Genomic DNA, 22,216 nt, shown 5'->3' with positions numbered 1-22,216 from the left:
GTGAAATTACATACCAAAATAGCAGCCCCATTCCTTAATTTTATTACCTTCCCACTAGAAGAATATGCCAAATGAGTTTTATTGCTGTTTGGCCTGGAATAAGACTCTCTGGAATCTGCTGCCTTGGCCCACTGACTGTTCAGAATTTTTATGGAAGGGGGAGAAAAAAGGAGAGAAAGAAGAAAATGAGAATCTTTGAGCTCAGGTGAAGAGGAAAGTAAGCAGCAAGGGAGATGTTGTGAGTCCCCGATTCCCAGGCTGCTGACACACAGCCTGATCTTTCCTGATTATCCCGTTATATGAGGACATGATTGTGTGCAAAACAGCTCCAACCTTGTTTTGTCACACAGCTCCACATACCTACTAAAAGGCTCGGTAGGTCTTGAGGATCAAAGTAAAATGGATAAGTTATGTAGAAGAACTCTTAAGAAGGGACCTGGGGATGGCTAGAGAATGATGAGGGCTAACAAGCAGTAGAGGGAGCCAGTGCAGGGAGCATATAGGAAAAAACAAGTGAAAATACTGTGGAGTATACAGTATGCAAGTTTCTGGTAGACCTTCTTGAAGGACTAATGAATTTGTGAGGCAGTAGATAATATGTGCTCTGCCTTCTATTTAAAACAGCCAGCGAGTCCATGTATTCCTTCTCTGTGTTTCTTACTCTATACCACTGTCTCTGCACACTTGCTTGGGTTGAGGTCACTGTGGGTCCAAGCCAAACACTGGTTGGGAAGTTTCTGTTGTGAGCTGCCAGTCAAATAAATCCGAAACTATTCATGGAAATGGTTGTTTCAACAAAATCCTTGTTAGAAAGGTTCTTCTGATTTGGATTTGGATGAGGAAGGGCTTGAGGGAGGCAAGGAAAGTCATCCTTTCCACTTGGTATACTTCATCACTTGTGAACTTGCCTCAAATATTCCAAATTGTGGTTGTAATCGAGCAGTGTAAGGACTAGCATGAGGTGGGTCATCATTCCAGGTGAGTGTGCCTCCTGCTAAGCAAATCGAACACCTGTACTGATTTTGAAAATGAAGTTTAAATACACATTTTGTAGAGTCTGACGTGATAAGAAAAACAGAAGTAAAGGCTTCTACATTTTTGTTAGTGTGTTGCTTTTTTTGTGTGTGTGTGTGTGTGTGTGTGTGTGTTTTGGCAATCAGTTCAGTCCAAACATGGAATAGTGTTGCTTGGTGGGAGGACAGGACATAGCCAAATTGGTAGTGTTAGTGTCTCATGCATGGGTAAAAGGAAGGTTTATGTGGGAGGAGTCATCTGCAGTGTTCGTAATGGCAAGCATGAATTTGAGCACTTTCCAGGTTAGGATCAAATCTGTCTGAGATGCAGTTATATCTGTCCTCCCCTCCTCAGCAGATTCTTAATCTTGGTCACCCAATCTGTGGGTGCTGCTACAAATAAAGAAGGAAAAATGCTGGACAATCTAAAATGGCTGAATTAATTTAGTGGCGTTTGAGACCCTTCTGATCAGTACCTGCAGAAGTGACTGATTTTCTTTGTGCTTGGGAGGCTTCTGGGGGTTAAGATACTCCGTTATTTAGGCAAGCAGTTGTGTGGAAACAGGTAGCAGGGAGTAGCCATCTCAGAAAGGCCTCTGAACTGATGACAGTAGGAAACTGATGACAGTCTGAGAGGCTATGAGGAATCAGTAAGATACTATTTGCTGAACACATTTAGGTAGTGACTGAGTTAATAGATCTGAAATTCAGAGTATATTTAATTGAAATTAGATGTGGATTGAGATGTAAACAAGCTCCATTGGTTCAGTACTTGGTTTTGTTTGCTTTGCTCAGATATTCCCCTTTGCGGTTCAGTAGGGATGCTGTAGTTTGTCTCCTTTAATCCTGAAGGTACCAACTGGAACATCTGTATTGTCTTGACGTGAGATAGGGTTCCTGAGAGTGTGTTTCTCCTCCATCAAAAGTGATAGGTATGCTCAGTGAGTCAGAGGAATTACTTCTACCTATAAAAAACTGTTGGGGTTTCCTTGAGCATTTTCTTTTGGGAGACATCTGGCCAAATATACTGTAGCTAGAATTATTACTCAAAATAGTGTACCTGTGAGGCTGAGTAAATACTTTGCATTATGAAACTCAGTTAGTGATGGGATGTCACCCTGCAATACCCAAATGCTTCACAGGTATATTCTATTTACAGAATCACAGAATTGTAGGGGTTGGAAGGGACCTCTAGAGATTACCCACTGTACCCATCTGCCCCACCCCTTCCTTTCTTTCCTTTTAACTTTATGCTCATTATAGCTTTATGCTGATGGGGTTTTTGTCATCTCTATAGCTATGTGTGCTGGCCTGTTTTTATATTGAAAGTAACTGACTGAAGATAGTGTTCTCTGCCTTTGGAGTGAAAGATGGTCAGTTTTATGGCAGTTGTCAGCTTCCCTGCACTAACACATCTGGGAATAAACCCACAGAAAGCACAGAGCACTGCCATCATGCTGGAAGGGTCTGTTATGTCCAGCCTTACAAACCCCAGCCATTGAAGGCCTTTTGGATCCACTTATCTGTTGTTTCCCAAATCTTTCTGAAGACGGGCAGTCTCAGTCACAGCAGTGCATGTTAGTCTTAGCTTTAGTACTGGAGGGGGTGAGTGCAGACCCTGGGCAGTGAGGCCCTTAGTTGCAGGTAGGCTGAGGGCAAAGGGTGATGACAGAGCAGGGCTATGTGTGGCAGAGCAGCACCCTCTAGGGGAAGAGCTACCCAAGGATGTGGCCATTCTTACATGGACTGTGTTTTTATTGCCAGGCCCCTCGGTGAGTCCCAATTAGCTCTGGAAGAATCTGCCTCTTGGCGATGGAGCCCTGCTTTTTATGTGCAGGCACAGGAATCAGCTAACAGTGGTCTCTCTGATCTTGCCAGGGCAGATGGCTGAGATGAGGCTCACATTTGGGGACCTTGAAATCACTCACTTACTGTGTTTATACAGTTCTTCTTATTAACAGTTTTTAAAGCTAAAATATTTTGCTCTGTGATCCATTTCAAATGCAGCTGCCGCCTTTCTCTCCCTCTTTTCCTTGTCAGGGTGCAGCATCTGTCTTCCTGCAGTTTCCTTGCTCTCCCACCTTGTTGCTACAGTTCTGCTCATCTTCTTTCCACACAGCTTTGCTTTGTTCTTTAGGTGTGAGTGCCTGAATTACTGGTGCAAGTTAAATCATACCTTACTTTGCACCTTAAGTCAGCTGCACACACACATCAAAGATTTCAGCCTGACCAGAACTGGGGTTGGCAACATTCTTCTGGCTGTGAGCAGGAGGTCCCCCTTCTAGTGAGGCCCTCGCCTGGAATCCCTACTTAGAAGCCAGTGGGAACTGAAACATACTCTTGGGAGTGCTCAGCTCTTATGGTCCCTATGTTGTCAGTACCCAGCAGGTGGTGGGAACTGGTTTATTGTAGAGGCGAAAGTGCTTGCTGTTAGCTCCATCTGGTGTGGGGTGCATGTGTCTTTATCTTGTGACAGTCATTGCAGTGCAGTCTGTTCCTGCCCTTCTGCCAGATGAGAGTTTAGATCTTTTACTTCATAGCAAAGACTGTTTTGGGAAAGTTCGTGTCACTGCTTGCATCTTTCCGTTCCTTTTCTTCCTTCCAGACTTGATCTTAACTTTGTAATAGTTGCTTTTTACCCACACCAACCCTCTGGACCTTGTGATGTTCAAGTACTAGAATAACACATGTTTAGCATCCGCTATCAAGGTTGTAGGTCTGACTCTTGCATGTGAATCTTTCAGAGGCAGGACTTGCTATGTGCAGATTGAGAAGGAGGGACTCCTTGGAGCCTGCCTGCTGGCAGCAGATGATGGGGATGCTCCTTGGTCATGCCATGACATTATTGCATTTAACGTGGTTCTTGGATTTTACAGGTAGCCTGAGCAGTTTCCCCAGTGGAAAAAGACAAGGCCTTAACCCTTTCAGTGAGTATCTTGTCAAAATATTTGTTACTTTTTCTTTTGTCTGTGATACCCACGTGTCCCAAAATTTGTTCTCCCTGTTCTCCTTTGTTCACAAATAGCAACATATGTTCACAAATAACTAGAAGCCAGGGTTGTTCCTAAGAGGTGTGAGCATTATAACATACAGGTCTACAGCATCAGCTCAAAGTCCAGTACCACGTCTTCAGCTGTGGCAGACAGCATGTAGCTAAGGAATCGGAATAGGATACAGCAAGAATACCCTTCTTGCTTTACTCCTCGTCTTTCTGGTGAGCAACAGTGTAGGTGATTAGTTGCATTTATGTTTTATTACTTCATGGACAAGTTCCCATGAATATTCTTCTGTGTCTCAGTTAATGCTCGCTTTCCTCTGTACTTTGTGACAGTGAATTGCACCCTTTCATCAGGTGCGAGGAAAAACTTTTGCTGCTTTCCTTTCAGACCTGCTGCATCACAGCTTCATTGGTTGTGTCTCAGTTTGTCTTGTGAGAAACAGAGATGTTTTCTGGTGTGTCTTCAGTTCTGAGCATGTAATTGAGTTTTGTTTGCCACCAAAAGCTGAGGTGTTGCTAAAATCATGTGCTGTGGCTTCAAGCTCTTCCCTAGTCACTCATAGTCTTTCATGTAGGACAGATCATCTAGACTCTGAGGTCAGTCTGCTGATGTTATTCATTGAGCACTGTGAGAGCCTTTTGCAGAGCTCTGTAATGAGATTCAGTTATGACAGCCCAGAGTAATTTTGCATTTAATAATATTTGCCCCCACTTTGTAGGGCATGTTGTTTCACACTGGTTCCAGTGAGGCCTGTCTAGTAACTTCCCTCCTTTTAGAAAATCAGATCCATACTTCTGCCTTCTCTTTGCCATATTTTCCCTCTAATTAATCCTCAGCGAGCGCTTGTTCTAATCCTGTAAATGCTTTGATTCTTAAGGAACCTTTGATGAGGAACTTAAAAAAAGCTTTGTGTGTGTGTCCACCTGATTCTTGCACCATCCCCTGGGACAGTGTAGCTCTGTTAGACTTCAGAGTGTGTGATGTGGGCAGGTCTTGAAGAACAGCTAAGCAGGGAAACTGCTGTGTTTTGCTGTCACAGAGGTTGGGAGAGATCTTGAATGTTTGCCTCCTGCTTGCCTGCTAAGGGATGGAAGCAGCTGGCTTTGGGGCCTCTGGTGGCAGGGCAGCCATGCAGCAAGTGCAATTCTGCATCAGCCATCACAGGCAGAGGAGCAGAGGGAGAGACCAGCATTTTGCTCAGCCTGCCTGCCGATTTCCAAGAGCGGGGAGGGAGAGGGAAGTGGTGGTTTACGTTTAAAAATATATCAATCCCTAGGGCTGTGTGTGACTCAGTCAACACTTTTTTCAGCAAGGCTGTCTCATTAGCCCCGTGTTGTTTTCAGCCTCACAGCTTACTTGAGATCTCAGCCTTACGGGGCCATGTTTGCAGCAGAATCTATATACTGTATCTTACCTCATTTGGGAGCCATATTGTTTTTAATTTGCCTTTTTTCCCCCACTTTCCCTGCTTCTGTTTTGTTTCTCTTTCTTTGCCCACCCCACCCATTTCAGTAGGCCGCTTGGTGTAACAGCAGCAGAAGACAGAAGGGAAGGCAGGAGCCGACCCAAAGGAAGGAAAGATACAGCGACAGATGGACACCTTGCTTCTTATGAGCAAGCATGCAGCATCAGCAACATCCAACGTAGCAGAAGTGGCACCCAGAACGTTTGCACTTTCTAATAATTGGTTTGGGTTTGTTTTTAATTTCTTTTCAATGCCATTATCTAATACTTTGGAGAGCAGGGGGAAACAGGATCATGACTTTCTAATATTGGAACAGCTACTGATGACTTAAAATTGAGTTCACTGGGACTCAAAGAAAGAGAATTTTATATACTGTATATAAATATGTATGTAAATTGTACAGTTGTCTTGTACAGGGGTTGGAGTCACTGTTCTGTTCCTCCCTTTGCTTTTGAAGGCTGTTAGGGTTAGAGGGACATTTTGCCTTTAATGGGTTACAATAATGCATTCATTTCTGCCACCTGATTCATCATTCAGTTGCAAACTGATCTCTTACCATCCCCACACACGAAGGAGTAAGCATATCAGCATGACCTGTACACACAGTGCCCCACATACTAAATGCTTCTTGAGAACCCCCTCCTTGATTACTGTGCAGCTCTGTGCAAATCACAGGCGTCAGCACTTCTGAGAGAGCATGGATTTCACCTCAGGAGCTGTTCACAGCAAAGCTCCTCAGAGTAGAGGTAGGAAAGGGTTGTATTAAGGAAATGTAGAAATAGTTTCTGCACCTGTTGCAAAATGGTTAGAAATGAATTGCAAATGCGTTGCTATTCAGGCTCAGAAGACATGCTTAGCAAAGATGTTCCATGTCCTGGGAATTTAATGCTATTGGAAGGGCATGCAAACTGTAGACCCTAGTAGGATCAGCGCAGTGATGTCACGCATCTTCTTTTCTGACACAGTGTTCATCTTTATGATGCAAGTGATAAAAAAATACTGAGGAATCAACTAAAAGCAGCATCAGATCGCCTCTTACTTTGATGGAGAGCAAAGAACAAATTTGTCAGTGCAGAAAGACACGATCATGCTGCTGGTTTTCAAGAGTCTGCTTTTACTTTGCTCTGTTTCATCTCTGCAGCTTGGGCCATGCTTGCTGGTAAAAGATTGCCTGCAATGTCTGATCTTGTCTTGGTGGCTCCCTTTCTGCACAGGGACAGCCTGTCTAGTTTCTGTTACCTACTACACCTGATTCTCTGGTATCATTATCCCCTGTGCTGTTGTACTCTAGGGGCACATTTCAGTAACAGCAAAGGCTTGAACTGAAGATCTTGGAGCTCCTGGAGGCCACAAGAGCTGTTTCAACCACCTGCAGTTTTTCCAAACTTGCTGCCTACTTAACTTCAGTCAGATGTAGCAGTCAGCAGAGCAGCTATCCTGGGTTTGGACAGAGTGTGATGGGACACGCTGTGCTTTGCTTTGCTTTGTGCGTTTCCAACCTCCAGAGGCACTTGCCCATTCCTAGAGGAATTCTGAGCAACTTCTCATTTCAGACTTGGCAATCCTTTTGCCATTCATTTCTGGACCCAGAATCAGTAGTAAGAAATGACACTGTGCCACGCTGATATGAGATCACACCAGCAATTGCTTGTAAAAGTGTTGTTACTGCAGAAGGTGGACTTGTCCCCCAAGGCTTTGCTGCTTTGGTATAAATGTTGCAACACGGGCACCTCATGTCACATCACCCGATGATAGACACATTACATCGGGACTGTCCTGATGCAGTAAGTTAATGCCTTGTTGCCAAAATGGAAAATTAGAAAAAATAACAAGTGTTTTTCCAATGATCATATGATAGCAATAACAGCTCTTCCCTGAGAAGTAGACTGAAGCTGACTAAGTGTTTTATATGGTTGAAAACACCTCTGGTAATCTCTAAAGTGTGCATTACACCACCGTAGCATATAGAAGAGCTCTCTTTAGCAAGAGCAAATCCTGCAGCTTGAACCTTTATGGTTCCTCACATACAATGTATGTGTTTTTCTGGACTGCAAGCTCCCAACTTCTCAATTGCATCTTCTCTTTTTAAAATGCCCAGCACTCATCTTGTGTGTGTTGGAATGATTTGGTTTAGTGTATAGTTAGAAATGTTCCTATCTCTTGTTATTCCTATCGTAGGAGCAAAGAACGAACCCAACTGTATTAAAAACAAACACTTTTCCTTGTCTTTATATGCTAGTCTTAGAAAGTAAAAGCTCTGGCTGCTGGTTGTTTTCTTGTGTGTTTCTTTTTCATTTTGTTTCTTTTTTTAATTGCATAGTTACATCCAGCAAACCCAGGCAATTGGATGTCAACAGGAGCTCTGTCATCCAGCCACTGGGGCAGGCTGTGCCCCACAGAATTGCAGGGGTGAGCAGAGCTGCTAGAAATTATTGCATCTTTTCATCTGGAAATGCTGGAAATGTCAGTAAACCAGCCAGCCAGCACTGCTGCCTGTCACGTTAATATCCTTCTGCAGGCCTTTTTCTCATCCTTGCATCCTTCTGGTCTAAAAGGCCTGTGCTCACTTGTAGTTTGTAATTAAAATTGAGTCAGTTGTTCAAGGAAATCAAACAAGGTTAGCTTTGGTACTGGTGGGTATTCATGTTGCTATATTAGTGCAGATTTAATGGATGAGTGAGGGTTTTGTGGGAGGAGTCCAACTCCCAGCATCACAACTTTGGATTTGCACAGGCCTCTGAGCAGCTTATGGCAGCATCTGTACATTGACATGCATGACCCAACCACTATGACTGCATAAAGTCTGGACACAGGTTAGATTACTTGTTCAGGATTTGTGTGTTGAAAGCTTACACAAGGCTGTACTGGTCCTGATTCATATAATCCATCCACTGAGTTGTCCAAACTGTCTGTACTCATCAGAACAGAGCAATGCTTCAGGTCCCCTCATCCCTTGTTGTTTTTCTTGCCAGTCACCCAGCTGCTAGGCCAAATGTCCTTATCTGGCAATGGCAAGCATGTTCTGCTTTGCCTTGCATCAGTAGCATCCTACACAAGCTGGGGCAGAGGGTATGTCACAGTTGTACTTGGAAACAGACCCTGGCTATTTCTCCTCGTCCTATAAGTCCTCCTGGGTCTCTCCAGTTCCACTTTAAATGACAGCTGAAAACACTTGTGACAGAGGAGAACCAGGGCTCTACAGTGCAAATCATCTGTTCTTCCTGCCTGAAGCAAAACCATATCCTTTTTTGCTGATCCTCCAAGGACATGGTGTCTTGGAGGGAGCTGCATTATGGTGGGATTCACTCCTATGAAGGCACTGCTGTCCATGGCCTAAGTATGTATTGAACTGAACCTGCCCCAGCACATTTCTGGCATTGTTTGTTAGACTGAAAGGCATCTGTTTGATTTTAGTTTTGTAATAAAATAGATAACTTTTGCTCTAATGTCTTATGGTTGTTTCTTGTCAAATATTGATTTTTGGAGCTCATCTTTCTTTCAGATGATGTTCTTTTACTTACGTATTGCCAAAAGAGAGGAAAGGAGACTTTCCTTCTCCCGGAGTCAGTTCTCAGTCTTTGATTAGATTTGAGGATGCTTCTCTCTTGTGTGTAAGCCTCCAGGATGAATTAAAACATGCACCAGAGTACTGTCCTCTGGGGTTTAATGACAGAATCTGCCCTGTCTGCTTCAAAAGACCCTGAAGATTCAGTGACAGAGCAGAGGTGATCTCCGAAGGTGGCAACCACAGCAAATAGTGATCTCAAAGCATCCTCTCCTAAACCAGAGACAGAAGACAGCCATTGTGCCTCGCATCTCCTAACCTGTTCTCATGTTGGAGACTTTGTATGAGGAGGAACTCTTAAAGCTGTTGTCCTCAGATGCAAGTTAATCTGCAGAAGGGGTGCTCCTTGGCTTGGAAAGCGTCTGGGTTTTCAAAAACAGCGCCTCAGTAACTTGGACTACAACAAGCAAGTATTTTCTAAGGAGCGTTTGCTAGAAAGCCTGCAGCTGACTGGGCCACAGGTAATGATGTTTTTTGCTATTCTCTATCTGTGGGCTGGTCCACTAAGAAATTTTAATGGCTGTTTTTACTTTTTAGAAGTGCCTTGCCTGTGCGCACCAGGAGGTGTCTAGCTCTTGTTCTGACACTACCACCAGCTCTGTGCTGTGTGCCGCAATGCAAACCTAAATCCCCACCTCCCATGAAACCAAGAATGTTTAATCCATGTTGTGTTGTTCTTTCAGCTTGCTGGGTCTGGATTGAAGGTCTGTGGCTCTCAGCCCAGGCAGACAGACCACAGCCTCACTGCGTACTTTGCTGTGAGGATGCATGAATTGTTGATATGTGGATGAAGGACTCAGCACTGTGTGTGACCTTCATCTTTGGTTTGCCGAAATGAGTTCTGTAGCATCTCAGTGTTGTGCTTTGGGCAGCAGAAACTGCAGTGACTGAATGTCCAGTGTCCCATTATAGAGTAGCACTCTGGCTTTGCGTTGCGTGCAGTGCCACTGCTATCACATGATTTTGGCTAGGAGTACTCAAGTGATCCTTTCTGACTTGTCGACACCAGAAAAGAGCTGACACAATATTTGGCTGAAGAAATGCAGCTATTTCTGAATTGACTTGGATGTTCTAGCTGTGAGCTGGCATTTGTGACAGATACAGCTGCATGGAGGTAGCTAAGGTTGGATCTGGTCACCTGCAGCCTAATGTGAATGCAAACTATTGCATCTCATGAGCTGTTATGATTTTTTCAAGTGGTCAGGTGTTTGCTGCAGACTTTTTCTGCTTGAAATGCAGTTGAATACCAGCCCTGTGTAAAATGAGTTAAAGTACTTCAACTTCAAAAAGAAAGAATAGCAAATATCAATGATTTCAGGAAGCTGGTGGGGGCAGGATCTCTGAATATCTGTCTAAAAGGATAAAAGAGATTTGATAACTGATGTAAGGGCTGGGGTCAAAGTCGTAATAAGAAACTATTGTGCTGTACAGGAAATTGAGGGAACATAGAGACCAGTAAAGGGCCTTCACCTGTGAAGAGCTTCAGCATCCTGAAACTTGAAAAGAACAAACACAGAACCTGAAACAAGAGCGTTTACTGAAGGCTTTGAATACAGGCATGGCATGAGAAGGCAGGTGTAAGATCAGAAAGGCTGAAGCCTAAAAATACCTTTAACTAACACGTGATCTAAAAGAGGTGGAGGGAGAAGGTAAATTATGTTATAGCGTAGAAGGTGATGTGAAACAGTCACTTAAAGAAAAAATCTTTAAAGCTTGTTTTATTCACTTTAACAAAGTTAATTGTGACCCTATTCTTAGCAGAATTAATTTTATTAAGGAGAAAAGAACATAATGCTGCACCAGCCCCCAACTGATGAGGAGAAAGAGCAAGGTAAGTTGTTCTTGGATCATTGAGGAGAATGTCAGCAGGACCAGGTGAAGCTCACTGTGGAAAATTCAGAGCACTGGCCCAAGTTTTTCCTACTCACGTGGGCTGGGTTGTGGAGCATTGTAAAAAATGTGAGCTTCCAGAGGACTTAAGGATGGCAAGACAAGGTCACCTAACTAGAGATGATGAACTAAAACAAACTAACAGGCCTGATATTTCAATGGTGTCTCTATGTGAAAGCTTCTAAGAGTGAGGTGCTGAACAGTCATTCCCTAATCACTTAGATAGATGTGCAAGTTTGTGGAAAATGGCTGGAATGGGTTTGTTGATGTTTTGCTGAGGACAAATCATATCAAGCCAATTTGATTCCATTCTTTGACAGGGATAACTGGCCTCATCGCTTTGGGGTCAGTATTAGACGTGATATATCTTGACTTTGGTAAGGCTTCTGGCACTGTCCCAGAAGACATTCTCATAGGCGAGCTGAGGAAATGCAATGTAGACTCACAATACACTGAGCTCAGTGTCAATGTCAGAGAGCTTCCCGGGGAAGTCTTTTGAGTGTCTGTCCAGGGTCCAGGTCTATTCAGTATTTTCATCAGGAGCTTTAGCAATCTACTTTGCTATACAATATCCTGGTGGCATCCAGCTGCATGGGGCAATGAGCACGCACTTACAAAGGGTAGATCCAGGATGCTTGATAAATTGGAGAAACCATCCAAATCAACAGGATGAGTTTCAGCAAAGGAGTATGCAATGTCCACTTCTGCTACATTTTTAAAAGCTTACTGAACAACCATGGGGTGGTCTCTACAGCATGCCCTGCTGAGGTGTCCTTGAGACCTGAAGGCCCCTTTCCAGCTTTAATGTTGAGATCTTTTCCTACATCTTTTCTGTGCACCCAAGTTGTATGCATGTCATTTTCACAAAACACAACTGGTGTTCCTGTAATGCAAGCCTATTTTCTGAGACAGCAGAGAGATCATCCCAAGAATTTATTTATAACTTCAAAACTTAGACCCTAAAAGAATACAGTCTTGCTTGAAGGGTTTAGTTCTTTAATTCACCTAAATGTCATACTAAATTTAACTTTCTAGGCCTGTGTTATTTTTCATTGCATTCTTTAAACTGGGCCAGTCTCTGAGTGCACCCCCAGCAATGATGAATTGGGTAAGTCATGAGTTTTCCTTTAGCTACAACTACCCCTCAGCTCACCATGTAAGTGGCATTTACAATAGTACCATGGGACATTGGTGCATCCTCAGATATAGGTGATGAGCTCATCAGCATCATGTCATAGCTGCAGGCTCCACCTCTAAGCTCAAGCCATGATTTCTTGGAGGCATGTCTTGGTTTTCCTGAGGAAAACTAACACAATCCAGCCACCTCTTGAGGCAAAGTAGGGCCTCCTGGGGGAAGGGAAGGCAGAGGGGTGTGTGTTTTGGGTAAAACTCCTCAGGGCGTGAATATGGGTGAGTCATTTACTCATGGTTTTAATTATCTAGGTATTATATTGTAAATAGCTCACTTAAATACTCAGAGGACCTTCGTTGTCCCCACCCCCCTATGAAGGTAAGTCACAAATAACACCACTATTAACAAGCAGGCTGCCTCTGGCACACACACATTATGACAACAGTCATTAAAAACATTTTTTTCCATCCAATAGTCCAGAGGTTATTCTTGGTGACAGTGCTTTTCAGTTTGTGGCCAGGGATGAGCAACTGCTGCTCCCTTTTGTGTGGGCTTGTTCTTACACCAAGGTCATGGCCATGACAATTCCCCAACTGAATTAACCCGGAAATTTCACCATGCCCACCCCCAAAGCAATGCTGGGTGAATGATATGAGGGTCACCTGCAGCTGTGTGACACCACACATTCAAAAGGTGACTGAGGATGGTCTGTCCAGGGAGGTGGTGGAGTCACTGTCCCTGGACGTGTTACAAGAAATGTGTACATGTGGCACTGAGGGATGTGGTTAGTGGGCATAGTGGGGATGGGTCAATGGTTGGACTTGATGACTTTAGTGGTTTTTTTCAACCTTTATTATTATACACTTTATCTCACTGATGCTGAGGTACTACAGCAGCCTTCAAGATGCCTTCCCAGAGCAAAGTGCTCTGCTGGGGAAGGCATGTGAGTTGGCATCATCCTACCACAGCAGTGGGCCAAGGCAACTGAAGCCCGTGGTGGTGGCACATGCAGTTTGGTGGTGGCTTCTCCTTGTGGGATGAGGCATTGTTGCTGCTTTGAGATGAAGAGTGGAGGAGTCCTCTGATACCAGGGACAAGTGGCTTATAAATGAGCTGTGAGATCAGAGCAAACGTAAATTGCAGAATATTTTTGTCTTTAATTTGTGCTTGTCCAGAAAAGTTCTGATGACACTAACACAACAGTAACTACCAAAAAGGTAAGAAACTCTGAGCTAAGAGCTGCAAATGCTCTCCTCCCTGGTTTTGCTCAACAGCTCTAATAGCCACTCAGTTCTTAACTGTGTATTGTAGCTGATTCCCAATGCCTGCAGTCTCCTCTCATTCGGCCCAGCTTTCTCTGGGGTAGCATCCTTCGGTTCCAGACCTAATCCTTTGGGTGCTGGCCTGCCTCAGTGCAGTGATGGCAGCGAGCCGGGTGTGCAGGCAGCTCCAGCACCCTCCACCCCAAACCCAGTCACTGAAGCTAAAGGCTTTGCCTTCTCTGCAGCAACAAGGAAAACTGAGCAACAAAAGTTTCCCCTCTGCAAAGCATCAAAGGTAGAGCTGCTGCTGGATCCTCCCAGCAAAGCCAGACGCTGGTGGGGAGTGAAGCAGGTAGAGTGAGTGATGGTGTCCAGACACCTGCCCAGATGCAAGCACACAAACCAAAACTAAAACATAAAAGCCTCAGCAAAAACAAATCCCCAAGGCACCACGTTTACTTTTTTTTTTTTTTTTTTTTTTAAGCTTGCATATTTTTTAATGAAGTAAAAAAGGAAAAATAAAAGAAACACTCCACTGAAGTTTTCAGCTTGGCACAGATCTCCGCAGTGCATAGAGGGCACCAAAGTCACCATGCAACTAACTGGCAGTCACAGATGCTCGTCCCCCTGCACCCCCTCCCACAGAGTGAGCCTAAGAAAGCTGCAGATGAAAAGCACATGACCGATACAGCACAAGCAACAGAATAACAGCACTGCAGCTCCTCATGTCCAGGTTTTAGCCAGGAATGGGTGAACTGATATGGTTAAAACGAGAACTCAACAGACTTGACACGTCCAAATTAAAAACTGCGATGATAACAGAATCCCCTTGCACCTTAAACACCCCTACACACACATACAGAGATCATCTGGGGGGCTTCTTTCATCTTTCCTTCCATGTTGCACATCTGTGCTTTGGGGTCCCAGCCTGGGTGGCAGCAGAGGTGGTACCCAATGCAGGCAGGAGCTGCTCAGTGGGTGATGGCCAGAGACCAGAGAGACCAACACACGTAGCCACTGCAGAGGGAGGAGGAGAGGCAGCAGACTGTCTTCCTTTTGGCTTCCACGAAGAGCACTCCACCTGCAAAGCTCCTACAAGAATGGATCCTTCTTCTCTGCCTCATGCTTACACACACTTATACAGCAAGATACGCAATAAACCTTTTGTAAGAAAATAAATATTTCATCTGTGTTTTAAGGACCACTGTGACACTCATCTCTTTACCTGCTATAATGATACGCATGTTCCATCCACGACAGCCTGACTCCTGCTGCTTTGCCCTCACCTGCAGCCACTGTCTCCCTGTCCTGGGGCAGCAGGAAGCACTCCAGTATGCTGACAGCCCCTCATGCCCATGCTGTGCTGACTGCCTGGGTTTGGGTGATGCTAACGGAGTCACGGATTGCCCTGTACAGCACCTGTTTCTTGATAAAAGAAATTATCTTCCTCTTGGAAACACTTCTAAAAAAGCAAAGTTTTTAACAACATCTTCCAGGTCTCTCAGTTAAGAAATGTGTTTATAGATAGAACTGTTTATATAGATATAGGTATAAGTTTTATTTCATTTTATTACCAACCCAACATTTCGGTTTGCAGACGTTGATGTAATTCATGACATACTCCTGCTTTGTTTTTGTTTTGTTTCCTGAAAAAGAAATGCACTTCAGATGAAAAGGGTGTGCCTGTCTGCCTGCCTGCTCTCCTGGGATGTGCTGGGGTTGGCACAGGACTGCAGGTGGGTGGCACTTTGAAGCCCGGCCCTTTCCATGGAGCATGAGGGGGCGTGATGAGTGGGACAGAGACCCCCCCACCTCCTCTTCACCAACCTGCATATTTAAACCTAACCTCAACCTGAAAGGCCACTGCTGAAAGAGGACATGCAGAGCCTTTCTGCTCACTTTGGTAGACCAGAGCAGCGTGTTACTCAGTGGGATTCATTCCCACATCCAGTGCGACCTACAGGACAGGGCTATGCCACCACTGCCATCTTGGGCAGCCCACACCACCTCCCAGGCCCCTTGGCTGTTCATTTTGCTACCTCTCGCCCATTAGCATCATTTTCTCTTCCTGCAGTAACACAAGCTCAAAGTTAATTATACAAAGAGAAATACCATAGTCAAAATATACATGATACATATTATATTAGAGGGTTGGTTGGGTTTTCTTTTTCCTCCTGTTTTTTTTTTTTTTTTGTCTTAGCCCAGGCAGGTGATTGAGATGCTACATGCTTCAGCCTTCGTCACTGAACTGGTGTGTGTGTGTGTGTATGTGTGTATGTGTGTGTGTGTGTGTGTGTGTGTGTGTGTTTGTATTAAAAATATATCAGTCCTGTGATGCTCTTAAAAAAGAAAGAAATGGATGGAGGCGGGGGAGGAAACTTGTGAGAGAGAAAAAGTTCTTTGACAGTGTCAGAGTCTGTTGTGGCTTCAAAAAGTACACCTTCCATTCCAGCACTGACGGCAGCTTGAAGCTTTAGATTTTAAACTTTTAACATTTTTCTGTCTAAGTAGTAAAAAAAATAATAATAATAAATTGAAAATAATAAAAATAAAATAAACTAAAATCAAGCCATGTGCTGCCCTCTTTCCCCCCCAAACTAAAAAGCAATAGGCAAAAGAAAAAATAATAATAAATTTCCTATCAGACTTCTGCAGTTCCTAAAGAGTAAAAACAAGACAGCATCTCCTTGGAGTGGAGGGGTGCTCCAGAGAAGAGGAAACAAACCTGTGGGAGAGGTGGCCTTGGGAGATGGCTGAGACTTCTTAGTCACATAGACTGGGGTCAGCGGCTGGGTTCACTTCATTTTGTTCATTTAAATGCTTGCCATTGTTGCTTTCTTTGCTCTTGCATCATTTTTGGGGTGGTTTTCGTGGATTTCTTTTTCATCCCGTGATGGATCTGCCCATCCCGGCACCCAGCCATCAGGGCTGTGGGCTGACAGCCGTCCCTCCTGCTGAATCCGTGCAACTAGGGCCGGTGTCTGGTGAGGTAATGGAGGAGGGGGTCCCTCCCTTGGCGGCATCGTCTCTTCGCCGCCTAAAACCCCTTGATGTAGCAATAGGCCTCCAGGGTGGCAAAGAGGATGTACAGCAGCCACAGGCTGACAAAGAGCAATGTTGTGGCCAGTTTGCAACCCCGGGGACCGCCCAGCTCTCCCCCAAGGTGGGGCCGCCGGCGGTAGAGGAGAACACTGATGCAGATGAAGGCGAAGATGGTGAAGAGGGTGACAGAGAAGGCCAGGGTGCCGGCTGACACTTGGAACTCCTGCCCCTGCGATGCCCAGTAGATTGCCGCCACCGACCATGCCAGCCCAATGCCCAGGAAGACGTTGACGGCGTTGCTGCCTGTGACGTTGCTGATGGAGGCATCGGCATACACATCCTGGATGGCTGCAGCTTTGCTGGCAAACGTGTCTGCGGGGGAAGGAGGGATCATCAGGGTCCAACAGGAGAAATGGGCAACCCTTCATGCTGGGGTATGAGGGAAGCTCAGTTGTGCTACCAGACAGGCTAGGATATGGACCCCAGTCTCCTCTAGACCACCCCCAAACCCTTCCTGCAGATTCCCCACCTGGTACAGAGGTGCCGAAGGCTACAAACACAACAGCGGTCACCGAATCCTTGAGGCCGATGGTGCAGCCGAAGTGGGAGGCGAGGTCACCTATGACAGCTGTGAGCATGCCAATGATGAGGATGGAGACAACGAAGCAGGCCCAGCCATTGCAGTACTCGGTGGGGGGCACGCAGGCAAACAGCACCTTCCAGAAGACGGTCAGGAAATGCATCACGTAGTCGAAACAGGATGGCAGGCGCTCTTCACCAGACTCATCCTCGTCTTCATCACCCGCTGCAAACAATGTGGAAGAAGAGGTCCATATGATTGAGCATCTTCATGGCCACCCACCCTCTGCTGCACTTCTCCAGCCTGGCCAGTGGGTGCAAGACTGGGGGCTACCCCACTCCCCAAGCTGCTCCCTCCCCACACAAAGCAGCATGGAGGTGTACCATGTTGGTGCCAGCCACCACCAGGGGAAGCAGCTGGTGGGACTTAACAGCTGCTGGAGCCCATAGTGGCAGTGGGGGGGCTCAGAGAGATGGAGGGACTCCTAGGACACTTCAGGACCACACATCTACCCTGTGTGGCTGCGGGACAGTGAGCAATACCCTCAGGGGCTGTCCTCTTCTCATCCTCACCCACAGGCCATCATGGAGTACCTAGTTAACCTGTGGAAATCACTGCTAAGAGACACCATGAAATCACACAGCAGAAAGTTATAGAAACGAGTGCCAATGAGGGAAACTAGAGGGCTCTCTTGGTCCATCTGCTCCAAATTATGGGCTGATGGACAGTATGTTCCCAGCAAGAAGTGCCACACCTGTGTGAGGGCATAAGTAGCAGCAGCTGTGTGACCTCTTGGAGGGGGAGGCTAACTCAGAGATTGGAGGCACTGTTGGTCTGGGTGTGAATATAAGACGATGAAAATAAACTGGAGAAAGCAGGTTGGGAACACAGGGCAGATAGCAAGGGAAGGAGAGAGAGGGAAGAAGAAAGGATGCAGCCTGGGAGAAAACACTGCTCCAAAGATGGAGGTACTGTTTCCAGTGAGGTCATTACTGTTAGTCGCTAGAAAGAAGAAAACTGAATATCCTGCATCTCTCTTTGCACTTCAGAAAAAGCCCTTCTGGCCACTGGTGAGAGACCACCATATATATACTCAATAGCTGAGCAAGTCTGACCAGGCAGAATCTGCCTCATAAGCCCAGACACATCTCATCCCTGGTTGTACGTGCCCAGGGGTTGCCCTCCCCCTCACCTGCGCTGACGGTGATGGCCTCCAAAAACTGGTCCCTCCAGGAATGTGTCCCTACAACCAAAGCTAGGTTTGTCTTCTTAATGAGTTTGTCCACAGTGCTCTGTTGTGGGAATAGAGATGCACAGCAATTAGACCCTTTGCTATTAGGCAAAGCTAATCTTCCCTTCTGCCTCTTCCCAAACTGTGGAGGTGCCACAGATGCTCCTATCAGGACCTCCATGCTGAACCCACTCATAACTATCAGCTCAGTACAGCACGAACTGTAATTCACCACAGTCTGCTTCTTTGCCACTCCTTACTCAAAACAAAGCCCAGCTCTTTCTTTCTGTCAATCCTTCCTTGCAGGAACAATTTGCTCCTGACTCTTCTTGCACGCTGGCATCTGCTTCAAGCAGGACTCCCCATCTTCCTCTCTTCACCTCTGCCTACCAGCAGCTACATCTCTTTGCATTTGCATTTCTTCAGGCTTCTCCTACCCCCTGTTGTATCACACACTCTTTTTCCTCTTCTGGCAGCCCTCCCCCTGTACATGCAGCCACCCCCTGCCTCCTCAGCCCTGCTTTCCATGGCAGCTCTTCACTGCCACACAGCTTCCGCCTCCCAGAGGACCCCTGAGACAACAACTGACCTTGAACTCATAGGACTCCTCAATGATGACTTCTAGTTTGGGGTGTTCGCCAAGTATTGGTTTGCCCATCTCTGCAATCCTCTTGGCTTCTTCTTCTTCAACTGTCAGCTTCCTCTCGGCTACTTCTGCAAAAGCAAAACCAACACTGAGCTGCAGGCAGCAGCTGCCTCGCAGCTCCCTGCAGTAACACAGAAACCTGGGGCAGGGGTAGGGTGCTGGGCCATGGGAATTTATTTAGGACCAAGATTTCTGCCTATCTGTTGGTCACAGAGAGCATATAAAGCACAGTTATCCTTTAAAAAAAAATCAATTTCTTCATCCTGCATTGGTGCTCTTGGATGAGATATGCTGAGTTGTGTGAGCTCAGCAGAACCAGGAGAGGTACCACAAAGGAACAGCATCCTATTCTGGCAAGTAGTGGGTCAGGTATTACAAAGGCTTCCTGTTGTGTTTACAGACACGCCAGGCAATGCCTCAGATGTGACTAATCCCATGTGGACTCCAGCAGATCTCTTACTCCTCACCAAAATCGCGCAGAAGCAATAAACTTCCAGTGGAGTCCAATTGTAAACTCTGCCTTCTCTTCATCAGCTCTGGTAGACTGACTGCAGAGACTGTAAGCCTTGTGAGAGTGCAAGGTTTATAAGACATATGAGAACTCCTACCTTGAGTGATATTCCTATAGACCATCACAGAAGCACAAACAACTACATCCATCACTTGAAATCAATGAAGTACATCAAAACCATCACTGCCTAGCTCCAACACATGTCCTGTGGATTTGGGAATTCCCAGAAGTTTACACTTACTGACAGAGACAGAAGAGCAGAGCAGCTGGAATGATGCAGGGTGGTGGAGGGATGGAGGATGCTGGCAAGCAAAGGCCAAGTGGCCACAGAAGAGATACCTGGAAAAACCTTCTGTTGTATGCTGCATTTGGAAGCAAGATTCAAGCTACTTATATTCACACGGGCAAGGAGTTCGTGAAACCTTAATCTATTTGTCCAAGACAGAGACCTAGAAAATCCAGCCCCTGCCTCTACCCAGAAGTATATGAGGATGACAAGCTGTATCTAACATCAAGGGTTCAGTTGCTTACACATCAGTTGCTTTCCTATGTGTGTGGTTCACCCCCACCCCCCTCCACAATTAAAAGCTCACAGAAGGAAGTACCCCCAGCTCTGTGGGGGCCCAGCATGGCAGATGGTGCTGGTGTGTGCCCACAGCAGGGAGCTGAGGATGAAGCACAACAGCTAGCCATCCCAGCAGGGCTGCACAGCCAAGACTCGGTGACAATCTGGCTCACTACAACCTTCCCTGGGAAGTAACACCATCAGAACAGCCATGGGCTGCAGCTGGCAGCACCAGGCTCTTGCCCACCAGTTGCTGTCATGCAGCAGATAAAAAAAGCAAGTGTCTGGAATCAGAGCTGCCTGGAAACTTGGGAGTCTTGGACCACATTTCCCCAACTTAACAACTGCAAGATTAGTGCTAAAAAGAAAACAAACGCAAGCATCTCAGTCCCTGCTTTAACTGACTTGACTAAAGCTTTTGACAACAGAGCCTCATGCAAATCTCAGCCATCTTCAGACAGGTCCCTAAGTGCACACACCACAGAACATGCTCTCCTCCCTGTGAGGAGTAGCATCCAACACAGACTTATCTCAGTCCCTGCCTTCTTGCTCATGCTGTTTGATGTGCCTGTGCCAGGCAGGGCGCTGCAAGAGCTGCAGCAGCACTCTGAGGAGTGGGCCAGTCCAGGGCTGCATAGAGCTCTGTGCTCAGGACCTCTGGCAGGACCTCCGGCTGCTGGCAGGTGGCTGTGAGATGTGCAGTCCTGCAAGTGTCGGCAGAAGTGGCACCTTCATGCCCGAGGCCTTGCCAGGTGTTGGCCAGATCTGGAGAGCTGCAGCCTGCAGACAGCATGTCCTAATACCTGAGTAAGGGAGGTCCAGCTGCCCCCACTCAGCACCTCTGCAGTGAATACAGTGAACTGGGGCACTGAGAAGAAACAACGGTCACCCAAGAAGCCAAGTCAAGGGTGTCCACTGCAGGCAGGTGGTTGAATACCACTCCTATGCTGAACCCCTCAGATATGAGCTGCAAGTAGGCGTCAACTCATAGGCAGCATGTCTGATAGGGTACCTCACAGAAGTGTTCACAGAGGAAGCTGCAAAAAGGAGGCTATTCCTGCATCGTAGAATCACCAAGGTTGAAAAAAGCTTCAAGATCATCCAGTCCGACTGTCCCCCTGTCACCAGTATTTCCCACTAAGCCACGTACACAGCACATCAAAATGTTCGTCAAACACCTACAGGGTGTGTGACTCCACCACCTCCCTGGGCAGCCCGCTCCAGTGCCTGACCATTCTTTTGGAGAAAAAGTATTTCATAACAGCCAACCTGAATCTCCTGTGGCACTACTTGAGACCATTCTCTGTAGTTCTATCACAAGTTACACAAGAGAATAGGCTGACACCCAGCTCGCTACAGCCACCCTTCAGGTCACTGTAGAGAGTGACAAGGTCTCCCCTGAGCCTCCTCTTCTCCAGGCTGAACAATCCCAGCTCCTTCAGCCACTCCTCATAAGGTCTGTGCTCCAGACCCCTCACCAGCTTCATTGCCCTTCTCAGGACATGCCCCAGGGCTGCAAAAAGCAGAAATATTTCCAGAATATTTCCAAATATGCAACAGGAAAGAGTACCTCTTACACAAAGTACAGAAACCTAACAAACTTCAAAGGTAAATCTGAAAAGGTTAAACCTGAGTCTTTCATCCCAACTTAAGACACAACCTGAACTGAGTTTGCTGATTCTGTCTGTTCCCATGGGATGCTGAGTGAAGCTCCATGAGTAGAGGCCCAGCAGCTGAGCTGGATGGGAGAGACAGACTTTTTTTAATTTGGAAGGTCAAGCCTGACAAGGTGAACACTGCCAAACTGCAGCTTAATTATTAACTAGCCTGATTTCTGTTTGTATCAGCATCTGCACCTACTCTTCAATGCAGATGGCACCCTGGACTCCCAACTGCCAACCCCAATTAAGCCTGATAAGGTCTGGATATGCCTGGCAAGAACAGGAGCTCACCAGGGCCTCCAGGATGGCCATCAACTCCTCCCCTGGAAAAGGAAGGTGAGGACAGAGCAGTCCACAAAACCTTGCTTGCACTGGGATGTAGGTCTGCGACCACCAAGGGATAACAGCCCATCTGGGCTTCAGGAGATGTGCAGACCTCTTGGACTACACAAGCTGAGACTGCAGGAGGACATCAGCTCCTCATGCAAGTCTGCTTGTGGGCTGTTAGAGGCAAGGGAGACCTTCCAGTCTGCAAGTGCGAAGGCTGGGTGGGAGCTCTTCCTGTTTTTTTCCCCTAGGAAAGGGGAAAGCAGAGCAGCATTCCCAATGCATGCACTGCACATGAATGCTTGCTTGCTCAAATCCCTTCAGACC

General features: G+C 46.2%; 2 protein-coding genes across 18 annotated transcripts in view; one reads left to right on the top strand and one right to left on the bottom strand.

Moving 5' to 3' along the window:
- The window catches only part of SMOC1 (SPARC related modular calcium binding 1), a 153,944-nt gene extending 145,021 nt beyond the window's left edge, over positions 1–8,923 (top strand). For 3 of the 7 annotated variants that reach the window (XM_085548960.1, XM_015864716.3, XM_015864713.3), the window contains exons 12-13: positions 3,890–3,940; positions 5,525–8,923. In XM_085548960.1, the coding sequence (XP_085405086.1) occupies positions 3,890–3,940; positions 5,525–5,541 (68 nt within the window). In that variant the 3' untranslated portion in view covers positions 5,542–8,923. The remainder of the gene's footprint in view (positions 1–3,889; positions 3,941–5,524) is intronic. The other 4 variants (XM_085548957.1, XM_015864715.3, XM_085548959.1 and 1 more) reach the window with 2 other exon arrangements.
- Positions 8,924–13,197: 4,274 nt separating this feature from the next.
- The window catches only part of SLC8A3 (solute carrier family 8 member A3), a 119,033-nt gene continuing 110,014 nt past the window's right edge, over positions 13,198–22,216 (bottom strand). For 8 of the 11 annotated variants that reach the window (XR_014946624.1, XM_085548950.1, XM_085548949.1 and 5 more), the window contains 4 exons: positions 18,769–18,893; positions 18,141–18,240; positions 16,898–17,173; positions 13,198–16,740 (listed from right to left, as the gene is read on the bottom strand). Coding sequence is in view for 7 of the 11 variants with exons in the window: in XM_085548950.1 (XP_085405076.1) it covers positions 16,364–16,740; positions 16,898–17,173; positions 18,141–18,240; positions 18,769–18,893 (878 nt within the window). In the remaining 4 variants the exon portion in view is untranslated. Of the gene's footprint in view, positions 16,741–16,897; positions 17,174–18,140; positions 18,241–18,768; positions 18,894–22,216 lie in introns of those variants that run through there. The other 3 variants (XR_014946623.1, XR_014946622.1, XR_014946626.1) reach the window with 1 other exon arrangement.

The sequence above is a fragment of the Coturnix japonica genome, chromosome 5 (assembly GCF_054131305.1).
Source record: "Coturnix japonica strain WE chromosome 5, WE-NBRP24, whole genome shotgun sequence".
NCBI lineage: Eukaryota > Metazoa > Chordata > Aves > Galliformes > Phasianidae > Coturnix > Coturnix japonica.
The sequence above is the reverse complement of the archived record's forward strand: the minus strand, read 5'-3'. Positions and strand labels throughout refer to the sequence as shown.